The sequence below is a fragment of the Stylophora pistillata genome, chromosome 1 (genome assembly GCF_964205215.1).
Source record: "Stylophora pistillata chromosome 1, jaStyPist1.2, whole genome shotgun sequence".
Taxonomy (NCBI): Eukaryota; Metazoa; Cnidaria; class Anthozoa; order Scleractinia; family Pocilloporidae; genus Stylophora; species Stylophora pistillata.
Window position 1 is genome coordinate 16,854,774 of NC_142519.1, and position 22,187 is coordinate 16,876,960.

General features: G+C 39.3%; 2 protein-coding genes, 1 long non-coding RNA gene and 1 other non-coding gene across 7 annotated transcripts; 2 read left to right on the forward strand and 2 right to left on the reverse strand.

Annotated features, from left to right (window-relative positions):
* Positions 1-223: 223 nt before the first annotated feature.
* On the reverse strand, positions 224-351 carry LOC148741451 (U11 spliceosomal RNA). The gene has a single exon (XR_015996047.1). It is a non-coding gene; the product is annotated as a U11 spliceosomal RNA (small nuclear RNA).
* Positions 352-1,239: 888 nt separating this feature from the next.
* Positions 1,240-2,596, reverse strand: LOC148741452 (uncharacterized). The gene is made up of 2 exons (XR_016001837.1): positions 2,477-2,596; positions 1,240-2,392 (listed from the first exon to the last, which is right to left on the reverse strand). It is a non-coding gene; the product is annotated as an uncharacterized LOC148741452 (long non-coding RNA).
* On the forward strand, positions 1,361-11,403 carry LOC111346032 (methanethiol oxidase). 4 transcript variants are annotated; one of them, XM_022953318.2, is made up of 11 exons: positions 1,400-2,080; positions 3,293-3,456; positions 4,202-4,272; positions 4,938-5,052; positions 5,525-5,645; positions 6,169-6,354; positions 7,200-7,378; positions 7,874-7,952; positions 8,250-8,371; positions 9,710-9,921; positions 10,351-11,403. In XM_022953318.2, the coding sequence occupies exons 1-11, from the start codon at positions 2,071-2,073 to the stop codon at positions 10,511-10,513; spliced, it is 1,422 nt and encodes a 473-aa protein (XP_022809053.2). In that variant the 5' UTR covers positions 1,400-2,070; the 3' UTR covers positions 10,514-11,403. The 4 variants fall into 4 exon arrangements, with proteins under 4 accessions (XP_088617310.1, XP_022809053.2, XP_022809054.2 ...); XM_022953319.2 differs by lacking the exon at positions 1,400-2,080 and adding an exon at positions 2,291-2,430; XM_088761184.1 differs by lacking the exons at positions 9,710-9,921; positions 10,351-11,403 and adding an exon at positions 9,539-9,691 and having other exon boundaries at positions 1,361-2,080.
* A 680-nt stretch (positions 11,404-12,083) lies between these two features.
* Positions 12,084-19,122, forward strand: LOC111346028 (uncharacterized). The gene is made up of 4 exons (XM_022953312.2): positions 12,084-12,389; positions 14,388-14,492; positions 16,858-16,933; positions 17,083-19,122. The coding sequence occupies exons 1-4, from the start codon at positions 12,141-12,143 to the stop codon at positions 17,172-17,174; spliced, it is 522 nt and encodes a 173-aa protein (XP_022809047.2). The 5' UTR covers positions 12,084-12,140; the 3' UTR covers positions 17,175-19,122.
* The last annotated feature ends 3,065 nt before the right edge of the window (positions 19,123-22,187 follow it).

Genomic DNA, 22,187 nt, shown 5'->3' on the forward strand with positions numbered 1-22,187 from the left:
GGATAACGTTATGAAACCAGGTTTGAAAACCTATTTTCCTGATCAACAAACGAAAGCTTTCCGCTTTCCTCGTTCCTTAACAAATTGTTAGTGGTAGAATTGATGTGCGGTATGGAACGACAAGTAGTTATATGAGTCAAGAAAGTTAGCTAAAATAGAAGGAAGATGGTTCTGTGTGGTTAAGCATCTGTTAGTGATCAGTGTGTTTTTCCAATTATCAGGTACGGGCGTCGGTGCGATCGGCTACTAACTGCCACGAAAGTCCAAAGATTATGCCTCCGAAATCTCTAGATAGCGATTCCGCGCAAGCGCCTAAGGTCTCACGTGCCAGTGATGACAAAGACCCTTTTAATTGCCGTTAGGAAATTGGCAATTTCCTTACAAGCATTTACCTGCTTTCCTTGCAGGGCAATATATCGCAGTGCGCATGCGTCAAGTCAAGATGGGATAACATAACCTCTTAGAGCGGCTAATTTTTTTGATGATACACATCATTGCTCCGTTTCTGATCACGTGATAATCCAAAGAGAGAGGACTAATTTGTCCATACAGAATAACAGTTTTAAGACAGAGGAAAATGAAACTGATTAATTTTCAAATTAGTATCTCATTTCGTTTCATTTGAAGAGAATTCATCCTCATATAAACCCTTAGTAGAATCTTATTTTGTTTATTGTGGAGTTATTTCAGGGAAAAACTGTTAAAATCCCTTGCCTCACCCATGTCGTGTCCCTCTCATTTTGATACCAACACTGACAATCTTTTTAGATCTTCGGGTGGAAAAAACTAGAGACGTAACTGAAATTGAAAAAGCGGCTCAGGAAAACGGATACTTTTTTTCCCTAGTTTGGCCTTTTGTCCTCCGTTTCCGGTTAAAAGAGTCACTGAAAACGCATCTTTTCGATAACACTCTTCTGAGCGGAGATTTAAAAAAAAAATACACCGTTTTGCCGTGCTGGTGTCGCCGGATGAAAATGGAGTTTTTTGACAACGATTTAGTCACGGTGTTGGATCATCAACGAGAACAACATGGCGGACAGAAGCCTTGCATTCAGGTTTTACTGTCACTTGAGCTTCGTGCCAGCGATATGGCATGTTTTCAGTTGATGTATCACTTTTCTCATGCTTAATGATCTTTCAACTGTGGATGAATTAAGTTATCGATTGATTTACCAGTTGATTGACGTGCTTGAAATTGGGCTCGTAACAGTTACTTTTACCATTCCAAGAGTCATGATATTTCACCGAGATGTTTCAGTTTTAATCAGTTACCGTCCAAAGACCATCGTATTAGTAAACCGTAGCCTGTATGGCTGTATTTCTTTAAGAGAAGCAGTATGCTATCGCGTGACTCCGGCTCGGCTCACACTACTTCCGCTAATCTAAACTTTGAGGGAGAAGGCTGCAGGTCAGGCTGGGGAAATGGTGGCTGCATTACATAACAGCTTAATTTAAGCTTTTTAAGATTAATTTAAAGGAATACATAATTACTTCAGTTTTAAATAATCTTGAGTCTTGTGGAGAATTAAGGATAACATTAATGCGATTAATAATGGAATGAAACCATAAAATAATTATTTTGTTTACGGGCACAAAAACAGCTACGCAAAAGAATAAACTAGAAGGTACGAAAGAGGTTAATTAAGGAGACAAGAAGCGGTAATCTGAGAGAAACACGATTGGGCAAAGAACGGATTTTAAACATTTAGGGTAAATTTACCAATAAAGTACATTAAGTTTCACCGAGGTCTGCTAAGTAATATAGACGATTTAGTTACGGGAGAATGAAAATTACCGCTCTTTAAATAGTTCGTAATATTGGTTTCTTGACATCAATACGGCTATTCTTGTGCCCCCAGCTGGTTCTTTACCTTTTGTATGCATTGCTTGCTAATGGATTGTTGATTTCTATACATAATTATCATACGACTCATAATTGGTCCAGCGGGTATAAGGAGCTTCTTGCTTCCACACGCGTGTTGATCGAGTTGAGGCGCAGCTATTACCGATCGAAGTGTTTTGCACAGACAGATCCAGACTCTGCTCATTTGATAAACCTTACGTGCCACTATGACTGAAGGTAATTAACGTCAACGTTGTAGAAACGCAATTTTTTTAAGGTCTTTTCTTTTGCTTAAATCGATCAATGGGCCTTGTAGAATACATCTGTACCAGATTTGAACATCACATTTCCCCCACGTGGCTGAACCAAACGTGCCCACAGAGTCAACCGACGATGGGTTTAGTGCAGATTAAGGAAAACAATCAGTGAAGACCAAAAGCAGGCAGTTCCGAATGCTAAGCCGCTGAAGGTTCAATCTTGGAGTAATTCCGACATTGCTTCTCTCCTTTCATCGCTTTTCAAAGCGGTAGTGTTCCTCCGTCGGGAGCCCTAATATAACCACGCTCTTGTCAGTACACTAAAGCTGAGTATGAAAGCAATGCTTTTATTTATTGAAATAACTTAAGTTCTTACCTGTAGATTGTTGTGTAAGGAAAAAATGGTCAGCAGCATAATTATAGTTCAATTAACAGTCTACGGATCGTTCGCAATCATATGAATATCAAGCTTCAGTAACTGCAAAAGACCATAAATTGCTTTTTTTTTGCTCAATTTGCGAATACAAATTTTTCGTAAACAACTTGGTAGTAAATCGCCGCAGTACTAGCCGTTGTTCAAGAAATAGATCGAAAAGGGAAGCAAAGGGCTTTCGAAATAATAGTTTAACCTTTAACATGAAACGCTGTCAGATTACATAACATCGTACAGTGATGGTTTTGAACCATGCATTTCAATTTACATGAATTTTAACGCAATACAATTATAGAATCGACAGTCTATTACCATAATATGCTTGAATGCACGTAAATTTTGTAAAGAAATGAAAGCGGAATTGCGAATCTGACCAAAAACTGTGTAACAGTAGAAACAGAGAGATGCATTACACTGTTTTTTTTTTCAAAGGACAAGGGAAAAAACAATAGGTCAACTAAATTAAATTATCTATCTTTAAAATACGGCGTATACGTGATATAATTTTAACATCGGAAATAGGCTTATGACAATAAGCCTGCAAGACTCTGTTGTGTATTCTCTGACAGCACTCCTACCCTCACTTCCATGTTCGATATTTCTTTGTGCTTTATGGAACCTATAGTGGCCTCTACAAGAGGCTGAGTTTCGAGATTTGAGAGAATGGAGAGATTAGGACTGGGGAGAGGGAGAGGGCTGATCCTCCCACCCGTCACCAAACCGTCCTCGTATACACTGTTGTATTTTTTTAATCTACAGATACCTGTAAATGTGGTCCAGGCTATGCCACCCCACAGGACGCCATGAAGGGCCCTAGGGAGAAATTATTGTATTTACCGTGCATTCTGAGTAACACGGGGATACAAAAACCGGATTATCTTGCCACTGTTGATGCAGATCCAGATTCTCCTAATTACAGTCAGGTAAGTGTCACGAAGCCCAGGAGAAGATTCCTGTTTACTACTAAGAACACTTTAATTATTAGTCGGCGACATAACTTTACAGTGGTATCTTAAACTACTGAAAACCTTACTAAATCTTAACATCTCGAGCCTTATTTATGGTAGTCATACGCCCTACCGTTTTCTAACCTACTGTTTTTAGCAGTAAGAACATTCAAGACGCTCATGATGAGATATCCTTAAAATGACAACAGAATGTACCGGAATAAGGAGAAATTACAAGCACACCTTATACTGAAATACCGGCGGTGGGGACGTAGTAATTCCGTGTTCTAAATTGTTCTCTCGATTTCTGGAAACTTCGTTACAATAAGTAAATACAAGAAGTCGATCACTCCACCATAAAATTAGAAGTTCCTGTCCTCTACTCAATATCTTCTCTTCTTCTTCTTCTTCTTACTGAAAGTTTCTTGCTTTGACTCAGGGACCTCAAGGAGAGTAGATAACAGAAGGCGAACGCTTCCTACAGCTTGGCTTTAAGGTCGACTCCTGTACAAACTATAGTGTCTAATTTGGTTTGAGTTTGTCTCCTTCCTTATCTTACTCTTAGCCTAGTTTTTCTCTTAGCCTTGCAACGCAATTGAGAAGGGCTAAAAAACAGCTTAAAACTAAGGATTAATATAGACTGGAGAAGAGAAAATGCCGGGGAGTAAAAATGATTAGAAAGTTATTTTATTTTTCAATTAATTTGTAATTTTTGTGATAGGTTATTCATCGCCTGAAAGTTCCTTATATAGGAGATGAGTTGCATCACAGTGGTTGGAATGCTTGCAGCAGGTCAGCGGTCTTACGGAGAAACTAAGGCCTTCATTCTGATTGCGTCTTGAAGGATAAATTATGAACACTGAGTGTAGCGATTATGATCATTGCTTCTCTGCCCCAATTGCATTTAAACGAGAGGTGCCTTACAAATCTACGAGCCACACCACGTCTCGATAACTTGGAAAGTTATCAGTTGGATCCAATTTTTATCTCAGTTTTGAGCTACTTCTAATAGATTGCCCATAATTATGTTCTGCCGGCGCGCTCAGGAGTGCATGCATTAATTCTGTCTTAAAGAGACCTTTGCAACAGTCATCTCGACAGTTTTGTGCATGAACTCCGGGGTTTCAGTATCTTTTGCCATAAGTGGTTATTGATGGTATTATAGGTAGTTGTGCCGTCTAGCGAAATCCATACGCGAGAGCCCGCTTGCCGGCGAAACAAATGCAACTTCGTTCCCAGGGTCTCTCATCTCCCCCCTCCCCCCCTCCCCCTTCCTCCCCCCCCCCCCCCCACTGGAGCGAGAGAAGAAATCCTCGCTCCAGAGGGCGGAAATATGAGAGACCCTGGAAACGAGATTGAAACAAACGGCGGCAGGTTAAGGGTCTTACAGGCGGCAGGCGGTAGAGCACTGGTAAACAGCTTTTGCTGAAACCTCCTGAAACTGTGTTAAATTTCAGCTGCCATGGAGATCCCAACCAGAAAAGAAACCGCTTGATTATGCCGTCTTTCACAACCAGTAGGATTTACATTTTTGATGTTGAATCTGACCCAAAAGCGCCACGTATTCACAAGGTAAGGACAATATTAAAATGAACTCATTTCATACGAGACTAGGTGTGATTAACGCGTGTGTAGCTGTAACCTTTCGGCACAATTGATTGCCAGCCAAACCACCCATGCGCGTTAACAGTTTTGGTAAGCTTTGATAAGCCTTCTGCGCGTTCTTCCCAACTAGCTCGTGGAGAAAGAACGCGTGTCAAAGCCCAGAAGAATTATACGAAGAAGGCAAGCTTTGATGAGGTTGGTGGTGATAACTTTCTCTACCACACGCCTTTGCAGGGATAATCTCATCTTAGTTTCCAGGAATTCTTAAATGCCTAGTTGTCTACAAGTCTCTCTCGATGCTGTCTTGGCCCATAACAGCTCCTGAATCATGAGTCGGGAAAAGTTTGGAAATATGATGGGATCTGCTGCTGCTCTGGGATGGAAAACCGCTTTTGCTTCTAATGAAGAGCAACGCTTGAAATATTTCCTTTACCCACAGATTGTTGAACCAGAAGAGGTATTTGAGAAGACAGGCCTCGCCTATCTTCATACAGCACACTGCCTTGGTAGCGGCGAGATCATGATTAGCGCCTTAGGTTCACCGGAGGGAAAAGCCGAAGGTACTGGTGCATGTAGTGACGAAAACAATACGGCTTGGGCCAACAGCTGGAGGTCACTCTCAAAAATCACAAGAAATCGTGCCTTTGTCGAAAACGTCCACTATTTCTTTTCACTTGGGGTTGTAAGAACCCCCGCAATAGTCGATGGATGTCTGAATAATCCATCTTGATTGGCAAAGTGGTTTATGGTTTAGTGGTACTTCCTTTTTGAGTTAAAGGTTGAAGTTATCACTTTGCTTGTCTTTATTTCCGACCGGTAATACTGCAAGCCTTGAAATGGCGTACAACCTCGAGACATTTCACCTTAGTCTTAAAAGAATTTATCACAGCACCATGTAAATAAAAATATTCAACGATGATCAATTAAGTTAGTCTAATACTAGTATTACTCGTGTTACTCGTATTACAGTAATCTAATACTCGTATCACAGTCGACTTTGAACCACTGTACTCACTGAAACTCACTTTTCAACATGAAAGTTCAATAATTAAAAAAACATTCATAAAGATGTCATTATTTCAGGGGGCTTCGTTATTCTGGACGGCAAGACTTTCAATGTCAAAGGACGCTGGGAAGGCGGAAGTGAAAACGCAGCTCCCATGGGATACGACTTTTGGTACCAGCCTCGACACAATGTGATGATCAGCTCGGAGTGGGGAGCACCGACTGCCTTTCAACAAGGATTTAAGGTTGAGGACGTTGTTGCAGGTTAGAAAATTGAGATGACTTACCGTTTCACTTCCAAGATCTCATTAGTAATTCTCCTTACTGTCTCCTATACAATTATTACGATGTTTGTTTGGAGAATTTGGTATTGGATCGATCAATAATCCCCTCATTGATATTTTTCTGTATTCTCATAACTTTTCTGCCTGATATTGCATTGGTATGGTAGGGAGAAATTCTGTCTTGGTCACTTATGGGAGTTAAACGGTTAACAGCTTGACAGTGAACACGACTTGTTCTCAGTATCAGTAGATGGTGAGGGGCAAAAATTCGAGTCGACTTACACATGTACATAGAAACTGCTATCGAGATTAAGAGCATTGGGTTTCTTCACCGCCGGGTTTGTATCTGTTCAAAGTGGTAAGAAGAGCGATGGTTTGTATCTGTTCAAAGTGGTAAGAAGAGCGATGGTTTGTATCTGTCCAAAGAAGTAAGTAGAGGGATGCGTCGGCATGATTGCCAGGACGCTGGACCTCCAATCAGAATCCGAATGGATGTACTGTGTTCTCACAGTGCCTCATTCTATCCAATAGTATCAGTGGGTATCAGCCGACTTTGGGGAAACCTTTGGAAGTGTTGGAATAGGTTAGGAAAGCTGTCTCAATTTTACTAAAATACCTTTCAGGTAGAATAAAAAAAAGCGTTGAGTGGAAACCTGGATAAGCTTTGCTAGGATGAGCTACGTGACTCGTGTGCAAATCGTGCATTCCGTTCGTACGTTTCTTTCCTCGTCCATACTTTCAATCAATAATTCGATATATCCCTTTACTTATTGCATACAGCTTTGTTTTTTTTTTTCGTGATTGTTTGCTACTTTTGGTCTTTAGAGAAATATGGGTCGCATTTGCATGTGTGGGACTGGAACGAACGAACCATAAAACAGACTTTAGACTTGGGAATGGGTACCATTCCCCTGGAGATCAGGTTCATGCACGATCCTGATCAGACGCAAGGATTTGTTGGGTGTGCATTGAAGAGCACCATTGTGAGATTCTTTCAGAATGAGGTGGGTGTTTGTTATATCTGTTGTGGCACGGTTATCTCTTGTGACTTAAATGAGGCGCGCCCTCTATGTAAATTGCAGTTAATTGGATGTAACTGATGAGTGTTTTCATCTGGGGAAACAATTGACAGTTGTATTAGGATAAAATTTTGTTATTTTTGAACTTTGACCCAAAATGATGAACATAATTTGTGTTTTTTAATAATTCATGCATGATTTTATTTTTGTAAAACAGTTTTATCGAATAAAAACACCTTTTAATACATTTATCTCGCGTTTCCGGACGAAGAGAGTATAGACCTCTGGTTTGAGGTGTGTACATAGTGCAAGTTCATTATAAAATGAAGTCTGATTTCTTATGGGGTTTCACTTTATGCAGGTTTCATCAGCATCGAATAAAATTGCGAGCATCAAATCGTGTCAATCAAATTTGTCTATAACACGACATATTGAACTGGTATTACCGGATAATTTGAAACGCTAATCTAAACCTTTTAGGAAAAGTCTTGGAGTACAGAGACCGTCATCACTGTGCCAGCTAAGAAAGTGGAGGGCTGGGCTCTACCGGAAATGCCAGGTGGGTCAGACTCAACGATTCACGTCTCAAAATAATCCAACTAGTTGAGGCTTTGACCGGCGGCCACTTTCTACAAAACTTTCGAATAGTGCGTTTCTTTGCCACTTCTGTAATACTTTTTCACCTGAAAATATTGGAAAAGGATTGAGAAATATATAAATGATTGAACAAATGAATCTGTTAAACACAAAAGAAAAAGGAACTGAAGTAAGAGCATGCGAAAGCCGGAAATAAAATGCAATTGGATCTTGTTCTATTGAGGAAACGTATCATACCGGGGCGGTTTCTTGTCCACAGGTCTGGTTACAGACATTCTTATCTCGCTGGACGACAAGTACTTGTTCTTCGGCAACTGGCTTCATGGAGACATCAGGCAGTATGATATCACAGACACAAAGAATCCTAAACTAGTCGGCCAGGTAAAAACATTACTGATTAAATTCTTGGAAAGCCAAGGCAGTGAGAAGGATCGTCATTCACGCACTCTCTCACACAGATCCCCCATTCCTAGTTATTCCCTTACACAGATGTAAAATGTACATTAGAAAGTACCTAAGTTGCCTCGAGAAGGTTCGGAAAAGTATTATTGCGCCTCTGTACCTCCGAAAGCAGAAGCGGGAAAAGTTAGTTCCCTTCATTCCGGGTATCAGTTCACTTGGCGTGAATAAAGGGGGCAAGTTTCTATAGCCTATAGAAACTGTGGTACTGCGTTCAAAACGATCCAGAGACCGGCACTATCTTTTCGCAACCTCCACTTATTTCATTCAAACGTGAAAGGCAACTTTTGGTCAGAAGTTCATTCCAAACTAATGACCAACCCGGAACTTTTAAATGCGCTCGCGCACGATGAAAAACTTGTCCTTTGATTCACAACGCTGAGAAAATATTGGGACCAAAACGATTCATTAACATTACTGATCACTTTACGTGCACCTCCGCCACTGCCATCTATTGCATAACTTGCACTTATTGCAAAAAGATATGCGACGTAGGAAAGAATGACAAGGACGCATCAAAACCAGTCGCTGGACACTTTAATCTACCTAATCATTCTAAGCGGCATATGGCGTTCTGCGGTCTTTCCTTACGCTTAGGTAGCTCGGAAAGCCGCAAAACTCTTGATCAAAACTTTATCTTTCAAATCGGCCCTCTTAGGTATCAACGAACGCTTTTCATACTACTAATTTATTCTTGTTTTTCTCATCACCATGTTCCCACCAATAGCGTAACTCCACTTCTGCATATAAACTCACACACAACCCACAATTCCCTCTGACGAAGGGCTAACGCTCGAAACGTCAGCTTTTTAACTCTTTACGGCGGCCAATTTACAATATCAACTTAGTTGATATAACCAAATTTCACTTGACGTGTTTACCTGACTAAATTTTGGCTGATTGTTGCTCACTCGCACGATGGAAATAGAGGGGGAGAAAGGAATACTTGTTGTCCAGTTCACAGACAAAGATCACTTCCGTGTTTTAAATTAAGTTGTATTTTAATTATGAAATCAGTCACAAAAAAACACTTGAAGTGCGTGTGAACTTTCACCGGATAATCGCCGTAATTGTCCTTAAACTCCATAGGACAGCGATTTATCCGCTTGGTCGCCCTGTCCACTCCGACCCTTCGAACAATTGGGAACCGTTGTAACTGGGTCTGAGCATCATTCTTTACTTGCGACGCTGACTGGTTGACATTAGTCTGGAAGATTTATTTACTCCGTGCCTCCTCGGGGGTGCTTATTGCCGTTTCAGTTATTTGTTGGAGGCAGCATCGTCAGTGATGGACCAGTGAAGGTAATTGAGGATTCTGAACTGACTGCACAGCCTGAGCCCTGTTACGTGAAGGGGAAGCGAGTTCAAGGAGGACCGCAGATGATTCAGCTGAGTTTGGATGGCAAACGGCTTTACGTCACAGCATCTCTGTACAGTGTCTGGGACAATCAGTTCTATCCTGACCTCGTTAAGTAAGTGCAAAGCGTTAGGATACAATAAAACTTCACAAATCACCCCGCTTTTGGGTATGACCATGCTAAAAGTGACACACTTTTTCTGAGCGCTGCATGGCAGTTCAGTCTTGATACGCTCTCCATCGAATCGCCATGAGAAAAGATAAGCATCGAGAGCTAATCAACTGATCCTTGCGCATGTTCTACTGATTTATTTTTTGAAATGTTTAAGTATACTAAGCGTATGAAATCTATAAAAGATAACTGAAATATGCGTTTGGTCAGGAGAAATCAAACAAAAAAAAAAAAATTAGTAAAAAGAATCAGGAAAAATTGACTGGACCGTCTACCTTTTCGTACTATTCAAAACGATTGACCATTTTCTTGTCCTCAATTAATTCTTTTACTCCCTTATAGTTACTTCACTTTATTTTTTTTGTCTTCCAGGAAAGGTTCTATATTATTGCAGATCGATGTCGATAATGTCAACGGTGGCCTTAAATTGAATCCTGATTTCTGTGTGGATTTTGGAGAAGAACCCGATGGTCCTGCCCTCGCTCATGAAGTTCGTTACCCGGGAGGAGACTGCTCCTCCGATATATGGCTGTAAAAGTCAACAACATATTGGATAGATATAAGATATATTTAAGTTCACTCAGCAACCAGGTGGACAATCAGACATGGTTTGATGCTTCTCTGGTTGAAAGATTTAATGAATGTAGCCGAAAATACTATTCATTGACCCAACGTTTCGACACTCGTATCTAGTGCCTTCATCAGGGGTTATCTGATCGTTGCAACAAGAGGTCCTTTCATATGCTCACTAATTAGCTGCCCTTTTTCCTGACGAGGTGTAAATAAGCGTAAGGTAGTAAGCTGCTATCATCACGATTTAAAGGAGCGTGGGCGGAGTTGATATGCCAAGCTTCCAAACAAAGGCGCTGGTGGTAGTGGTGATAGTTTAGAATTATCCCACCCAATTGTATGGTTAGTTAGGCATGTGTACTCCGACAGAGCTGAATTTTCTTTTTCGCAAAAAAAGACCGCTGTCTGATACTCTTTCAAACGTGTACCCAACTGACATTTTGTCAGTGTCCGATATACTCGTGATCACAGTCATTGCACGGAATAGAATAAATAGCATCGGTTCGTTTTTCTTTCGTAACTGGATAATTTTGAATAGCCACAACCGACGTTAAAGTTGCTCGAAAACCTTTTTAAACTTTGGGGCATATTTTTGCCAAACCTAAGATTTTTCCTTTATTTAGACTTTGTAGGTACGTTTAAGTATGGCTTTTGGCTCTTCTTTGTCTGGAACACCATGCCAGTGACAGTACTATATATACCATCTAAACAGAGGGGTCTAAAATAGAGTACATTTTTGTTCACTCTGTCTGGAACCGGGTTCTGCACTTGATCCCTAGTAATGACTACATAGCTTCATCATTCCCCTCTTGTAATTACGCTCCAATTCTGAAATAAAGCAGGGACAATCATTGACTTATGTGTTAAATGGAAAGAAGATTTTTAAGACGTTCACTGCACTTCTTGTTTATTGCACCTTACCCGACAGTAAGGACGCCTCCTTTCCGTACAGGAATTCCTGTTCAAGTTTCTTCACGCGTCTGATCATATACTAACATGGAAATTGTTGATAAAATCTGTAAAATCAAGTCATCAATATGACCCGAACATCCTCGATCTCATGATCTCAAGCTCCAACAACTAACTAAGGGGTCCCAGGCTCCACGGACAATAGTGCAGAATCTTTCTTACACAACGCTATATTCTATGCTGTTATTTGTCCGCTGGAAAATTGAATTTTGTCACTAAGATCGAGAAAGACGCGACGCATCTCGACGCGACAGAGCTGAATAACGTATACGCATGCGTTAGGTTTTGCCGCGGAAACACGGACTTTGAGTCGTTCGCATGGTTAATTTCCTATTCTGTTGCTTCGAGGTGTCGTTTTCCTTGCTGCTTTTCTTTTACGGAACAATCTCCAAAAACTCGGTACACCCCCTAAAAATTTAAAAAAATTAATTTTCTCCTTAAAACCTTTGGAAATAGGAAAGTGCCTTCGACGAAAACAGAGTCCCTCGGTTTTAAAAGTCAGCCCTTATTATTTTTCGCTAATTGCGCTAAATTTTAGACTGAGGATACTTGAGCCCGCGTTGTTGACCGCATACTTTCTGACGTAGCTTTTCGTTATTCATGCTCCCTCTCTCGACGCGCGAATGGCTTCGATTTTATTACGCCGAAGCAATTTTCACGCGAGTAGACTCTTTTTAACGGCAGCTGCAGCCCTAAGTGTAGCTCCAAAGATACTTATGGCTGAGTTCTGCAGTACCGGAAAATGCAACGATGAAGTTGAGAAAGCAAAATTTGCCTCTGACGCGGCAGAGAAATATCAACCACAAGACACAATTTTCGGCAAGATCCTCCGAAAGGAAATTCCTGCTGATATAATTTATGAAGACGATAAGGTCAGTATGATATTGTATTTCGATGAATGCTTCAATTGGTCTTCCTTGAGAAGCCTGTAACTGACACTTACTAGGTTTCAGTCAGCCATTTAGCCTCAAACTACCCCCTCCCTCTCCCCCCCAATCCTTGTTACACCCCTTCACTTAAAACCCATGTTTTAGCCTCAAGAGTATACCAAGGAAAAATGATAAAATTAGCGTATGTAGTTGTTATTTGTTTTAAAGGTGTTGAGCCTCCCGACATATGTAAATGATGTGGACGGGTATTCTGAAGTTGCTCCTTTCCTGGGCTAAACTTCAGAATACCCGGCCACATCATTTCCATGTCATTGAATAAGAATAGCGTCGATTGTGTTGTGCCTCATTCTTCAAAGCCTCCCGACATATGTAAATGATGTGGACGGGTATTCTGAAGTTGCTCCTTTCCTGGGCTAAACTTCAGAATACCCGGCCACATCATTTCCATGTCATTGAATAAGAATAGCGTCTATTGTGTTGTGCCTCATTCTTCAAAGCCTCCCGACATATGTAAATGATGTGGACGGGTATTCTGAAGTTGCTCCGTTTCCTGTGCTTGGGAAGCTGTCCTTGTTATCATTTCTGCTATTCAGTCCTACATAATTTGCCTCCCAAACCGCAATATTGAAAAAAAAAAAAACAACAACAATAGCAAAACAAAAAATCCTTAAGTGGAAGAGATATACGTTCAATGTTGAACCAAAATTATCCAATTATATGTTATAAGTGGTCAAATGCATATACTGCATACTTAAACTTTGTAATTTGTAAAACTTGGGAGGCTAACTATCACGGTTGATGGTTTTTTTTTAAGTTCTTCCTTTTCAAGTGAAGAGATCAGTTAATGTAGTGCCTTCAGATTGGCCTTGTCGCGTGGTATGAAATATTTAGACATGTCTATGATCAAATTCATTTGTTTACTAAAACTCCCTGTGGATAAGCAATTCCTAGATCTGTGATTAGTATTAAAATAGCTTTGCCCTTGATAGGCAGACAGAAAAACATTCTATTCAATTAACTCAGTTTATTACTCTAAATTATCTTGTTATATCCCCACCGACACAACAACTCAGTTTCTTAGTTTAAAAACTTACCCCTTTAGACAGAAAGACTATTTTTGACGTGACTCCAAGATGAATTTGTGTAAACAGCAGAGTTAATGCTCATAGATGAATGATGGATTCAATACATAAGTGGTGCAAGTAAATCAGAATGCCTTCATTTTATAATAGTCAACTTCAACTTTCAACTTTACTTTACTTTATTTAGCACTCAGGTTTTAGTTACAATATTAACATAAAAAAAAAAAAACAGGAAAGGATACATATGTAAAAATTTAAAGGTAACAGTGTTCCATAGTTTGTGCGTGGAGGCTAAGAAAACCGCAAGGTTACCGAGTTAGCCTCCATCTCTTTTGGATTCACATAGAAGAAATTGGGAGTAGAGGGATGGATTACTAAATTAAAAGCTAGAAGAATTGTGGAAGACTTATGTTTGAGATAACTTGAATGATAGATAGTTTTAGCACTTTTGATTTGTGGAGACTTAGGTTTGATATTGCTGATATAGAATAAAGTTTTTAACACTTTTGGAGAAAGCAAATAGATTTAGGTCTTTAAACTTGTATGGCAGTTCATGCCAAAGATCAATGGCCATAAATGATATCATTTGTTTGCCATTATTTGTTTTTACTTGAGATGGGCATTTAATCAGGTGTGGCCAACTGATTGAGCACACTGTTCATGGATAAAATGTACAAGAACCACAAACAGTTGAGTGATTTGCAAACAGAATGCTTGTAGCTCATGAAAATTACATACATTGTATTCTTGAAGCTTGGGTAATGCTGCAATACATACATATATTAGTGATACTGTGCATACACCAGTAGAACTAATGGCAGGAGGTTACTTTTTGAGAGAGAAGTACTGGTTGCAATGATTCATGCTCTCTATAATCTTTGCATGGATATGTCAACAGGCTATTGCTTTTCGTGATGTCAATCCTGTGGCACCCACGCATGTTTTGGTGATTCCTCGTAAAGCCATTACACAGTTAGCAGCAAGCACCGAAGAAGACATACCTGTAAGTACTAGGAGTCTTCCTCATTCATTCTGCAGAGTAGGCTTGGGATATTTGGGGATGGAGTGGTTTGAATGGTTTTGTAGATCAGGTTAACAGTTTGATTCATGTTGCCGAACACTGTTTAGTGAGAGATAACAGATGACATGAAAATGTGGTGAGGACAAAACATGGCGCAGCTGAGTGTGTCACTGGTGTTCTCATCACTCCTTGACATCTTCTGTGACCTATGTGAACATGTGCATGGTAACATAGAATCTATTTGTTTTATATGTTAAAAAACAAATTGTTGTTAATGGTGACATCACTCATGCATCTGTGCTGTGTCCTCTTGAAGATTGTAAGTAAAAACCAATCAAAATGCATGTAGGATTCAGCTTATCATTAATGACCAAGCATGAGGTCAAGATGGCTGGATATTGAGACCTTTTATGGGTTTTAATGGACTGAGATGATGTTGAGGTCCATAAAAATGCAAAAAAAGGAATAAGGCTAATATCCAGCCACCTTGACCAAATAAGCTTGGTCAATAAAGGATTTATTTTATAGCAAAAATACTTCACTTTAAACACAAAGGCGCGCTATAGGGGAATCCTTGTTTACAATATTTGCCTCATTAGCATAAGCAATTCAGTTTCTGATGGAGCTAAAAATAAATCAGTTCTGAATATCGAAAGGTCAAAGTACGATTAACTCGGCCAATGAATACGAGCCTGATGCATCGAATACTTTTTGTGCAACACGGGTTTAAAAACTCAAAATTTTACATAGAATGTATGAGCTCATTAGCACTTTTGCCACCCAGAAATTTTGCAGTTTTTGATGGACTATTTCTCCTTGAATATTACACCCAAAGAGCTAAAAATTTCACCATGTATTAATGTTTTCTAGCTCTTTAGCTGCCTGAAGTCAATTTGTATCTAACATGCTTCCTTCTTTATGCAAAGCCGTATGCAAATGAGCAAAAATGTAAACAATGACTTCAGCATGAATCTGCCTATAAAAGGAGCCTTAGGTCCCACTGGACCATTTGTCAATCAACTGTTGTGTGATGTAGAACTCTTAGAGTCAAGTCAGCTTGAGCTACAGCTACTCCAAAGCAGTGAACAGCGGGCACATTCCTCAAAATTGTTTTATGTCTTCATCACAATACAAGAATTTTTGAGATTCGTATTTCCTTTCTCCAATGGAAACTGTCTTTATTTGTGGCGGTAAATTTGAGATCGAAGTAGGTGGTTCACACGTTACCTCATTGCCACCATGCTGGTGGAAGTAAACAATAGATATCTCATTAGCTCCTTTTGTTCGTCTACCAGCATTTAAATTTGACCCGCACACATCAATGGTGAGTGACAAATAAACCTAGGTCTTTCCAGGGAAGACCTCCTTATATAGCGTGCCTTTGTGTTTAATATCAAGAATCAATACTGACTGGTTCACTTTAAGAGCTGGAAAAGAAAGCCCCTTGTGTTTGTAGCACAATGAACCCACAAGGGTCGTTTATTTTCTCTTTGTTTTGACTGTATCCTGCTGCTTTTTGCAACTTTGTTGCTGGCATTGTCTAAAAGTCACAAACTTGGTAGGTCTGCTCCACACACTTTTTTTCTGCTCAGGTAACCAATCAGAACACAGCATTTTAAAAGCATTTTATGACCAGTTCATCATTATTCACATAAATATTTTATGATTAAACTGTTTTCATTTTTTTCGAAATCTTACTAAAGCGCACATTTACCTAGAGGTACCCAAAATATTCCAAAATTAGTGGTATTAACCTCCCATAAAATTCTTATTGATTCAAATTTGATGTATCCTGCAGGAGGATTTTATCTTGCTGTAAATCAAAGAAGTATGTATGAAATATCTGCTTCAAGCAACTGACAGCATCTTGATTGAGTTTACAAGAGCATTTACATTATCTTCGCAGGGAATTTTGCTTCCTCTAGCTGGTCATGCAATTCATTCATTAATAACCTATAACTGCACTGTAATTGACTTTTGTATGGAATTGTAGGAGAATTAAATAAGAGTCTGGTTTGGGTCTAAGAAACTCATGATGTAATTTTCAAATCATGGATGCCTCATTGATGAACCATGGCTAGTCTGACTGAAGTTTTTCTTTAGATCTGAGATACTATTTTTTCTAGTTTAGAGACTCAAATTAATACCTAACAAGGTACCAGCTTTTAAATGTAATTAAAGGTAGTGGTATCTCTGTGAGGGTTAATATTTCCCTTTAAACATGCTCTAAAACCCATTGTCTGGGTGCTTCTGTAACAAAATTGCTTATTTCACCCTTACACTGAGAAAGGACATTTCTGCTTTGATGATAACATTTTGTTTTTATTTATTTTTTATCTCTACACAGCTTTTAGGCCATTTATTGTGGGTGGCAAAGAAAGTTGCTGATCAGGAAAACCTGAAAGATGGTGGATATAGGATTGGTAAGGACTGAATTCTTTAATTGTAAAGTACTGCACTTTGGACCTCTCTTTTGTGTTACCTTTAGGTAGTGGATTCCTTCAGCATAAACCCAAGTCTAAGAACTGAGATGTTTGTATAATCCTTTACTTGCTTGGTTTGTTTGTTTCAGTGATCAACAATGGACGTGATGGGGCTCAGTCAGTGTATCATCTTCACATTCATGTTATTGGTGGACGACAAATGTCCTGGCCACCCGGCTGATTGAGGCGTTGAATAAGCCATTTCCAAATTACCTTTAGCCTCCTTCTTAAAATGAATGTATTATTTCATGCGATTGTATTATCATATGAAGAGATGAACATCAGGACTCGCTTTGAAAAAGAGGCCAAAGGTAATTCGGAAGTGGGCTATTTACAAAACCTTGGGGAAAGAGATCCATCACCTTTAATGTAGTAAATTATAATTATTATTAAGTAGTCAATACCAGAGTTACACGAGTCAAAGAAAAAAGAAGACTTCTTTTGGCCCCTTTTTAGTCGTTGGTATACGGGAACGCCTCTATCACATTTCTGAAGTAATGCTGCGACGTTAAAATTTAACTCGACCTTTCTTCGAAGGAGTTTCGATTTTAATTAAAATGCTCATCACAGTTAGCACATGTTTAACCGAGTCAAAGCTCTTTGAAAGACTAAAGGTGTAACTATGAGTGAAGACGCTTAGTGCAATCGCTTTTCCGCGATCATCTTTCGCCATTATTTGCATTATTGTGGAATATTCCTTGCCATTCCCGAGTATATTTTGTTTTTAACAAAGCGTCCAGGCTCTCTTCGAGCCGTTAGTCTTTATGATATCGTTATATATCGCTAAAAGGAGTAACCGGCGAATTTTTATAGGGGAAAGCGAAGAGTTGTTTTCTTGACTGGTCAATAGTCCACTTTACAGTTGTGTGCTTGGTTTCCAAGCCTTTGAAGGGGAGTGAGGCTAGGGGTGACCTTGTTTTGATACAAACCTTGCTACCTTTCAAATGTAAATCACTTTGTTATCATGCTAACTAGATACAGCTCTCTATCACAACAAGGTCACCTTCAGCCTCACTCTGAATCAAAGGCTTGGCAACTAAGTACACAACTGTAAAATGGCCTATTGTTTACTTTTCTGATGGTCTTGCCTCTCATCTGTTTGGTGAGTGCCCAAACATTAATTTGTGAAAATCATTATGTTTACACCCCTGAACATTAAAAATATATCGAGTCGAAGGAACAGTTTTCGTCTAAGTCCACATTTTTGTCAACAAAATGAAAATATACTCATGTCAGTTTAAAAGGTGAAGAGTTCGTACCACATACAAAAGCTGTTTTTTTTTTATTCAATACTGATATCTCGCGCGCGAAATGAGAAGACTGTACGAGGGCTTGAAATTCTATTTGAGAACGATTGTGCCTGCTTTTTTTAAAAAGCAAATTCAGTGGCCACTTTGTTTAAAACAAAATATGCGAGGAAACGGGCAAGGAATATTCCGAAATAGTGCAAATGATAATGAAAGTGATTGCTAAGAGGTGATAACATGTCATCTTACATATTATAACATATGTCATCTTACATATGATAACATGTGTCATCTTACATATTATAACATATGTCATCTTACATATGATAACATATGTCATCTTACATATTATAACATATGTCATCTTACATATTATTACATATGTCATCTTACATATGATAACATATGTCATCTTACATATGATAACATATGTCATCTTACTTACGATAACAAATGTCATCGTTATGATAACTTATGTCACCTAGCTGAGCGCTAGGGTTACCCTAGCTGCCTTGTAAATGCTCTGGTGGGGATAACTCGCCTACCCGGGACAACTTTTTACTTGTTTCCAGACCCTTTGAACATTGATAACAATGCGTGCGGTTACCAAGCATAGGTAAGTTGTCCCGGGTGGTAGGGTAACCCTACCTGTGAAATTTTGCTTGTAAACCCGGGCTATCTTTGACCCGCCTACAAGGGTAACCCTAGCACAAGGGTTACCCTCCTTGCTTGTAAACAGGGTCTTAGTACAATATTTAAAGACCTTATGGCTTGAGTCTCAGGGTGAACCAAAGTGTAGCACATGCCTAAAACTTTAATCGCGACTTTCAGCTAAAATATAACTTTCTTTCGGTTAAGATTAAAGCAGTTCTAAAATATTAATTTGGATATATCAACAAAGTTGAGCGTTAGCCCTTGAGCGTTAGCCCATGAGCGTTAGAGCGTTAGCCCTTCGTCGGAGCGAAGGGCTAACGCTCGAAACGTCAGCTTTTGTAATCATTACGGTGGCCAATTTACCATTTCAACTTTGTTGATATATCCAAATTATTTCGTTACTCCCACCGACGCAGCCCCAAACAGTTTCTTTCGAAACTATCAGCCTCTAAAATATTAATGTTCGCTGTTCAGATTTTTGCTGAGTTGAATATTTGCCACAAAACTAGAAGTAAAACCCTCAACTGATGCTTCGGAAAATATTTTCTCTCTCTTTCTTCCCTTTTGCATGCGAGCGAAATTTTGAGAACGGCCCATTTCGTCTTAAACTCTGGCTGTTTTGAAGTCGCCGACGGCAAAAATAGATTTTTTTGAATTTCTCCAAATTGAAGCGGCCTTTTTTAAAACAAACAGAATCACGTTTAGTTACTTACCAATACCTATCGCGGTGGGCAAAATATGAACGAAAAGAATTTCTACTCTGGCCGTTGGTAGCTGAATTTTTATTGGCATTTACTCTTAAAAGGTCTTTTGGCTGCTATAAAGTGCCTATACTATTTGGGAGAAAAATGCTATCTTTTCCCATATTTAAAACTTGCGCAGCCTATATTTCCTCATCCTCGGAGACCCAGTGGCTGTGAGTCGATTTCAAGTTACGGCGGAAGAGCCCCTAGGGACATTGTCGCAGTCGTTCTGGCATCTGATTGGTGCCAGAAAATCTTTGTGTTTTTCTGCCCAACCAGAGTGAAGTGTGCTTTCGTGTGTTTTAACACGGATATAGACAAGAAGCTCAGTTGCTCGCCATGTTAGATTGGGCCGTGTGACGGAGCCCTGCCCTTGCCTGCAAAGTACCTGATGTGAACAAAATTCTTAAGGAATGTTGCGACGAAAAGAACTGGGGTTTTGTTGACCACTCAAACATTTCAAAAACTAGCCACTTAAATCGAAGTGGTCTTCATTTAAACAAGAAAGGCACCACACGCCTAGCTCAAAATTTTATTAGCCATTTACGTGTAGACTAGGATATTGCCGTCTGGGAATCCGACTCGGCTGATGTCCATAAAGGTACCGACCGCGGTAAGTCCAACTATCCAACAATCTTTGGTCGAGGTTTAGTCATTGCGTCCCTTAACATCAATAGCTTATTGTCTCATATTGATGAACTTAGAGTTTTTATGTCCACTTCAAAAATTGACATTTTACATATCAACGAGTCAAAATTAGACCCTACAGTACGTGATAACGAAGTTTATATACCTGGCTTTGAAATAGTCAGAAAAGATCGTAAAATTAACGGAAGGAATGGAGGTGGAATATGTACATACATACGTACTAACCTAAACTATCGAATACGTAGTGATTTAAATAGCGATAATTTAGAGTGTCTATTTATTGAAATTAGAAAGCCACGAAGTATACCATTTCTGGTGGGTACTTGGTATCGACCCCCAAGTTCTTCACCTAATCTATTTAGCGAATTTGAGAATATCATTGCAAAAATTGACGCGGAAAATAAGGAATTATATTTACTCGGTGATATCAACTGCAATTTGTTGCCTGAAGCAGTTACAGTTAATTCTTCCTATCTGAGAAACATTTTCGATACTTATGGTCTCAGTCAGTTAATCACAACCAACACGTGTCACTCTGACCTCAAAAACTTTAATCGATTTATGCATAACAAACTCCCTAGAGAAGGTTACAAATTCTGGTGTTATTCACCTTGGCATAAGTGATCATTCTCTTGTTTTTTTGTCACGTAAGACTCACTACTGCCGTATTGGCCCACGCGTGATTGAAACACGACAATTTAAACACTAACAAAGAAAATTTCTTAATTGAACTCAATCAACTACCTTGGGACGATGTCGATTTGTTTTCTGATCCAAATGAAATGTGGCGTGTATGGAAAGAAATGTTCCTTTGCTGCGTCGATAAACATGCACCACGCAAATCGAAAAGAATTCGAAAAAAGCGATCTCCGTGGATTACGAAAGAGTTGCTGATTAAAATCCGAAAAGGAGATTTCCTTAAAAAGAAGGCAATTTCCTCCAATAACCCTGCTTTATGGGATCAATTTAGGCGTGCAAGAAACCAGGCAAACAACGCAATTAAACTTGCAAAGAAACTCTACGTTTCCAAAAACCTGGAAGCCAATAAAGGTAATTTGCGCAAAACGTGGCACGTGATCAACGAGCTAACTTCACGTAACAGTAGTAAGTCGACGAATATTCTGGAGATTAAGGTAAATGAAAAAATAGTAAGTAATCCTATAGACATTTCGGAAACTATTAATGATCACTTTACAAACGTTGCGCAAGTTTAGCACAAGATATTCCTGTCGTTGATATTGATCCTGAGTCTTATTTAGAACACTCTACTCATTCGTTTTCTTTACAAATTCCGAGCGTTGATATTGTGTCTAACATTTTGTCAAAAATTGACGAAAAGAAAGCCACTGGTCTTGATATGATTCCGAGTAAATTATTGAAAATGGCTGCTTATATCATCGCACCCTCTCTCACCTCAATCTTCTCTAAGTCTATCCTCACGGGGATATATCCAAATGATTGGAAAACGGCTAAAGTGACTCCTCTTTTCAAAAAGGGTATTAAATCGGATCCTAACAACTATAGACCAATATCTGTAATCCCTATAATTTCCAAAGTTTTTGAAAGAATTGTTTACAATCAACTTTTTCGTTATCTAGATGATAACAAATTGTTATTGGGCTGCCAATCAGGGTTCCGTTCTCTACATAGTACGCTTACGGCTTTGCTTGAGGCAACAAATTCTTGGTCGGTAAATATCGACAATGGTCTCTTAAACGGCGTTGTCTTTATTGACCTTACTAAGGCATTCGACACTATTGATCATGAAATAATCTTGCGCAAGATGTCATACTTGGGTGTCGATCTGGCAGCTATTAAGTGGTTCTCGTCGTACTTGAGTGGCCGAACTCAGAGATGTAGTGACGGTGGCAAACTATCATCTGCTCGTACCATCAGTTGCGG

What these genes read in the sequence shown, in the direction of transcription:
- LOC111346032 (XM_022953318.2), top strand. An exon ending in ATTCTCCTAATTACAGTCAG is followed by an intron (nt 3,457 to 4,201) that starts GTAAGTGTCACG and finishes TTTTTGTGATAG; the next exon opens with GTTATTCATCGCCTGAAAGT. An exon ending in TGAGATTCTTTCAGAATGAG is followed by an intron (nt 7,379 to 7,873) that starts GTGGGTGTTTGT and finishes TAAACCTTTTAG; the next exon opens with GAAAAGTCTTGGAGTACAGA.
- LOC111346028 (XM_022953312.2), top strand. Translation starts at nt 12,141, where the DNA reads ATGGCTTCGATTTTATTACGCCGAAGCAATTTTCACGCGAGTAGACTC. An exon ending in TAATTTATGAAGACGATAAG is followed by an intron (nt 12,390 to 14,387) that starts GTCAGTATGATA and finishes ATATGTCAACAG; the next exon opens with GCTATTGCTTTTCGTGATGT. An exon ending in GCACCGAAGAAGACATACCT is followed by an intron (nt 14,493 to 16,857) that starts GTAAGTACTAGG and finishes ATCTCTACACAG; the next exon opens with CTTTTAGGCCATTTATTGTG.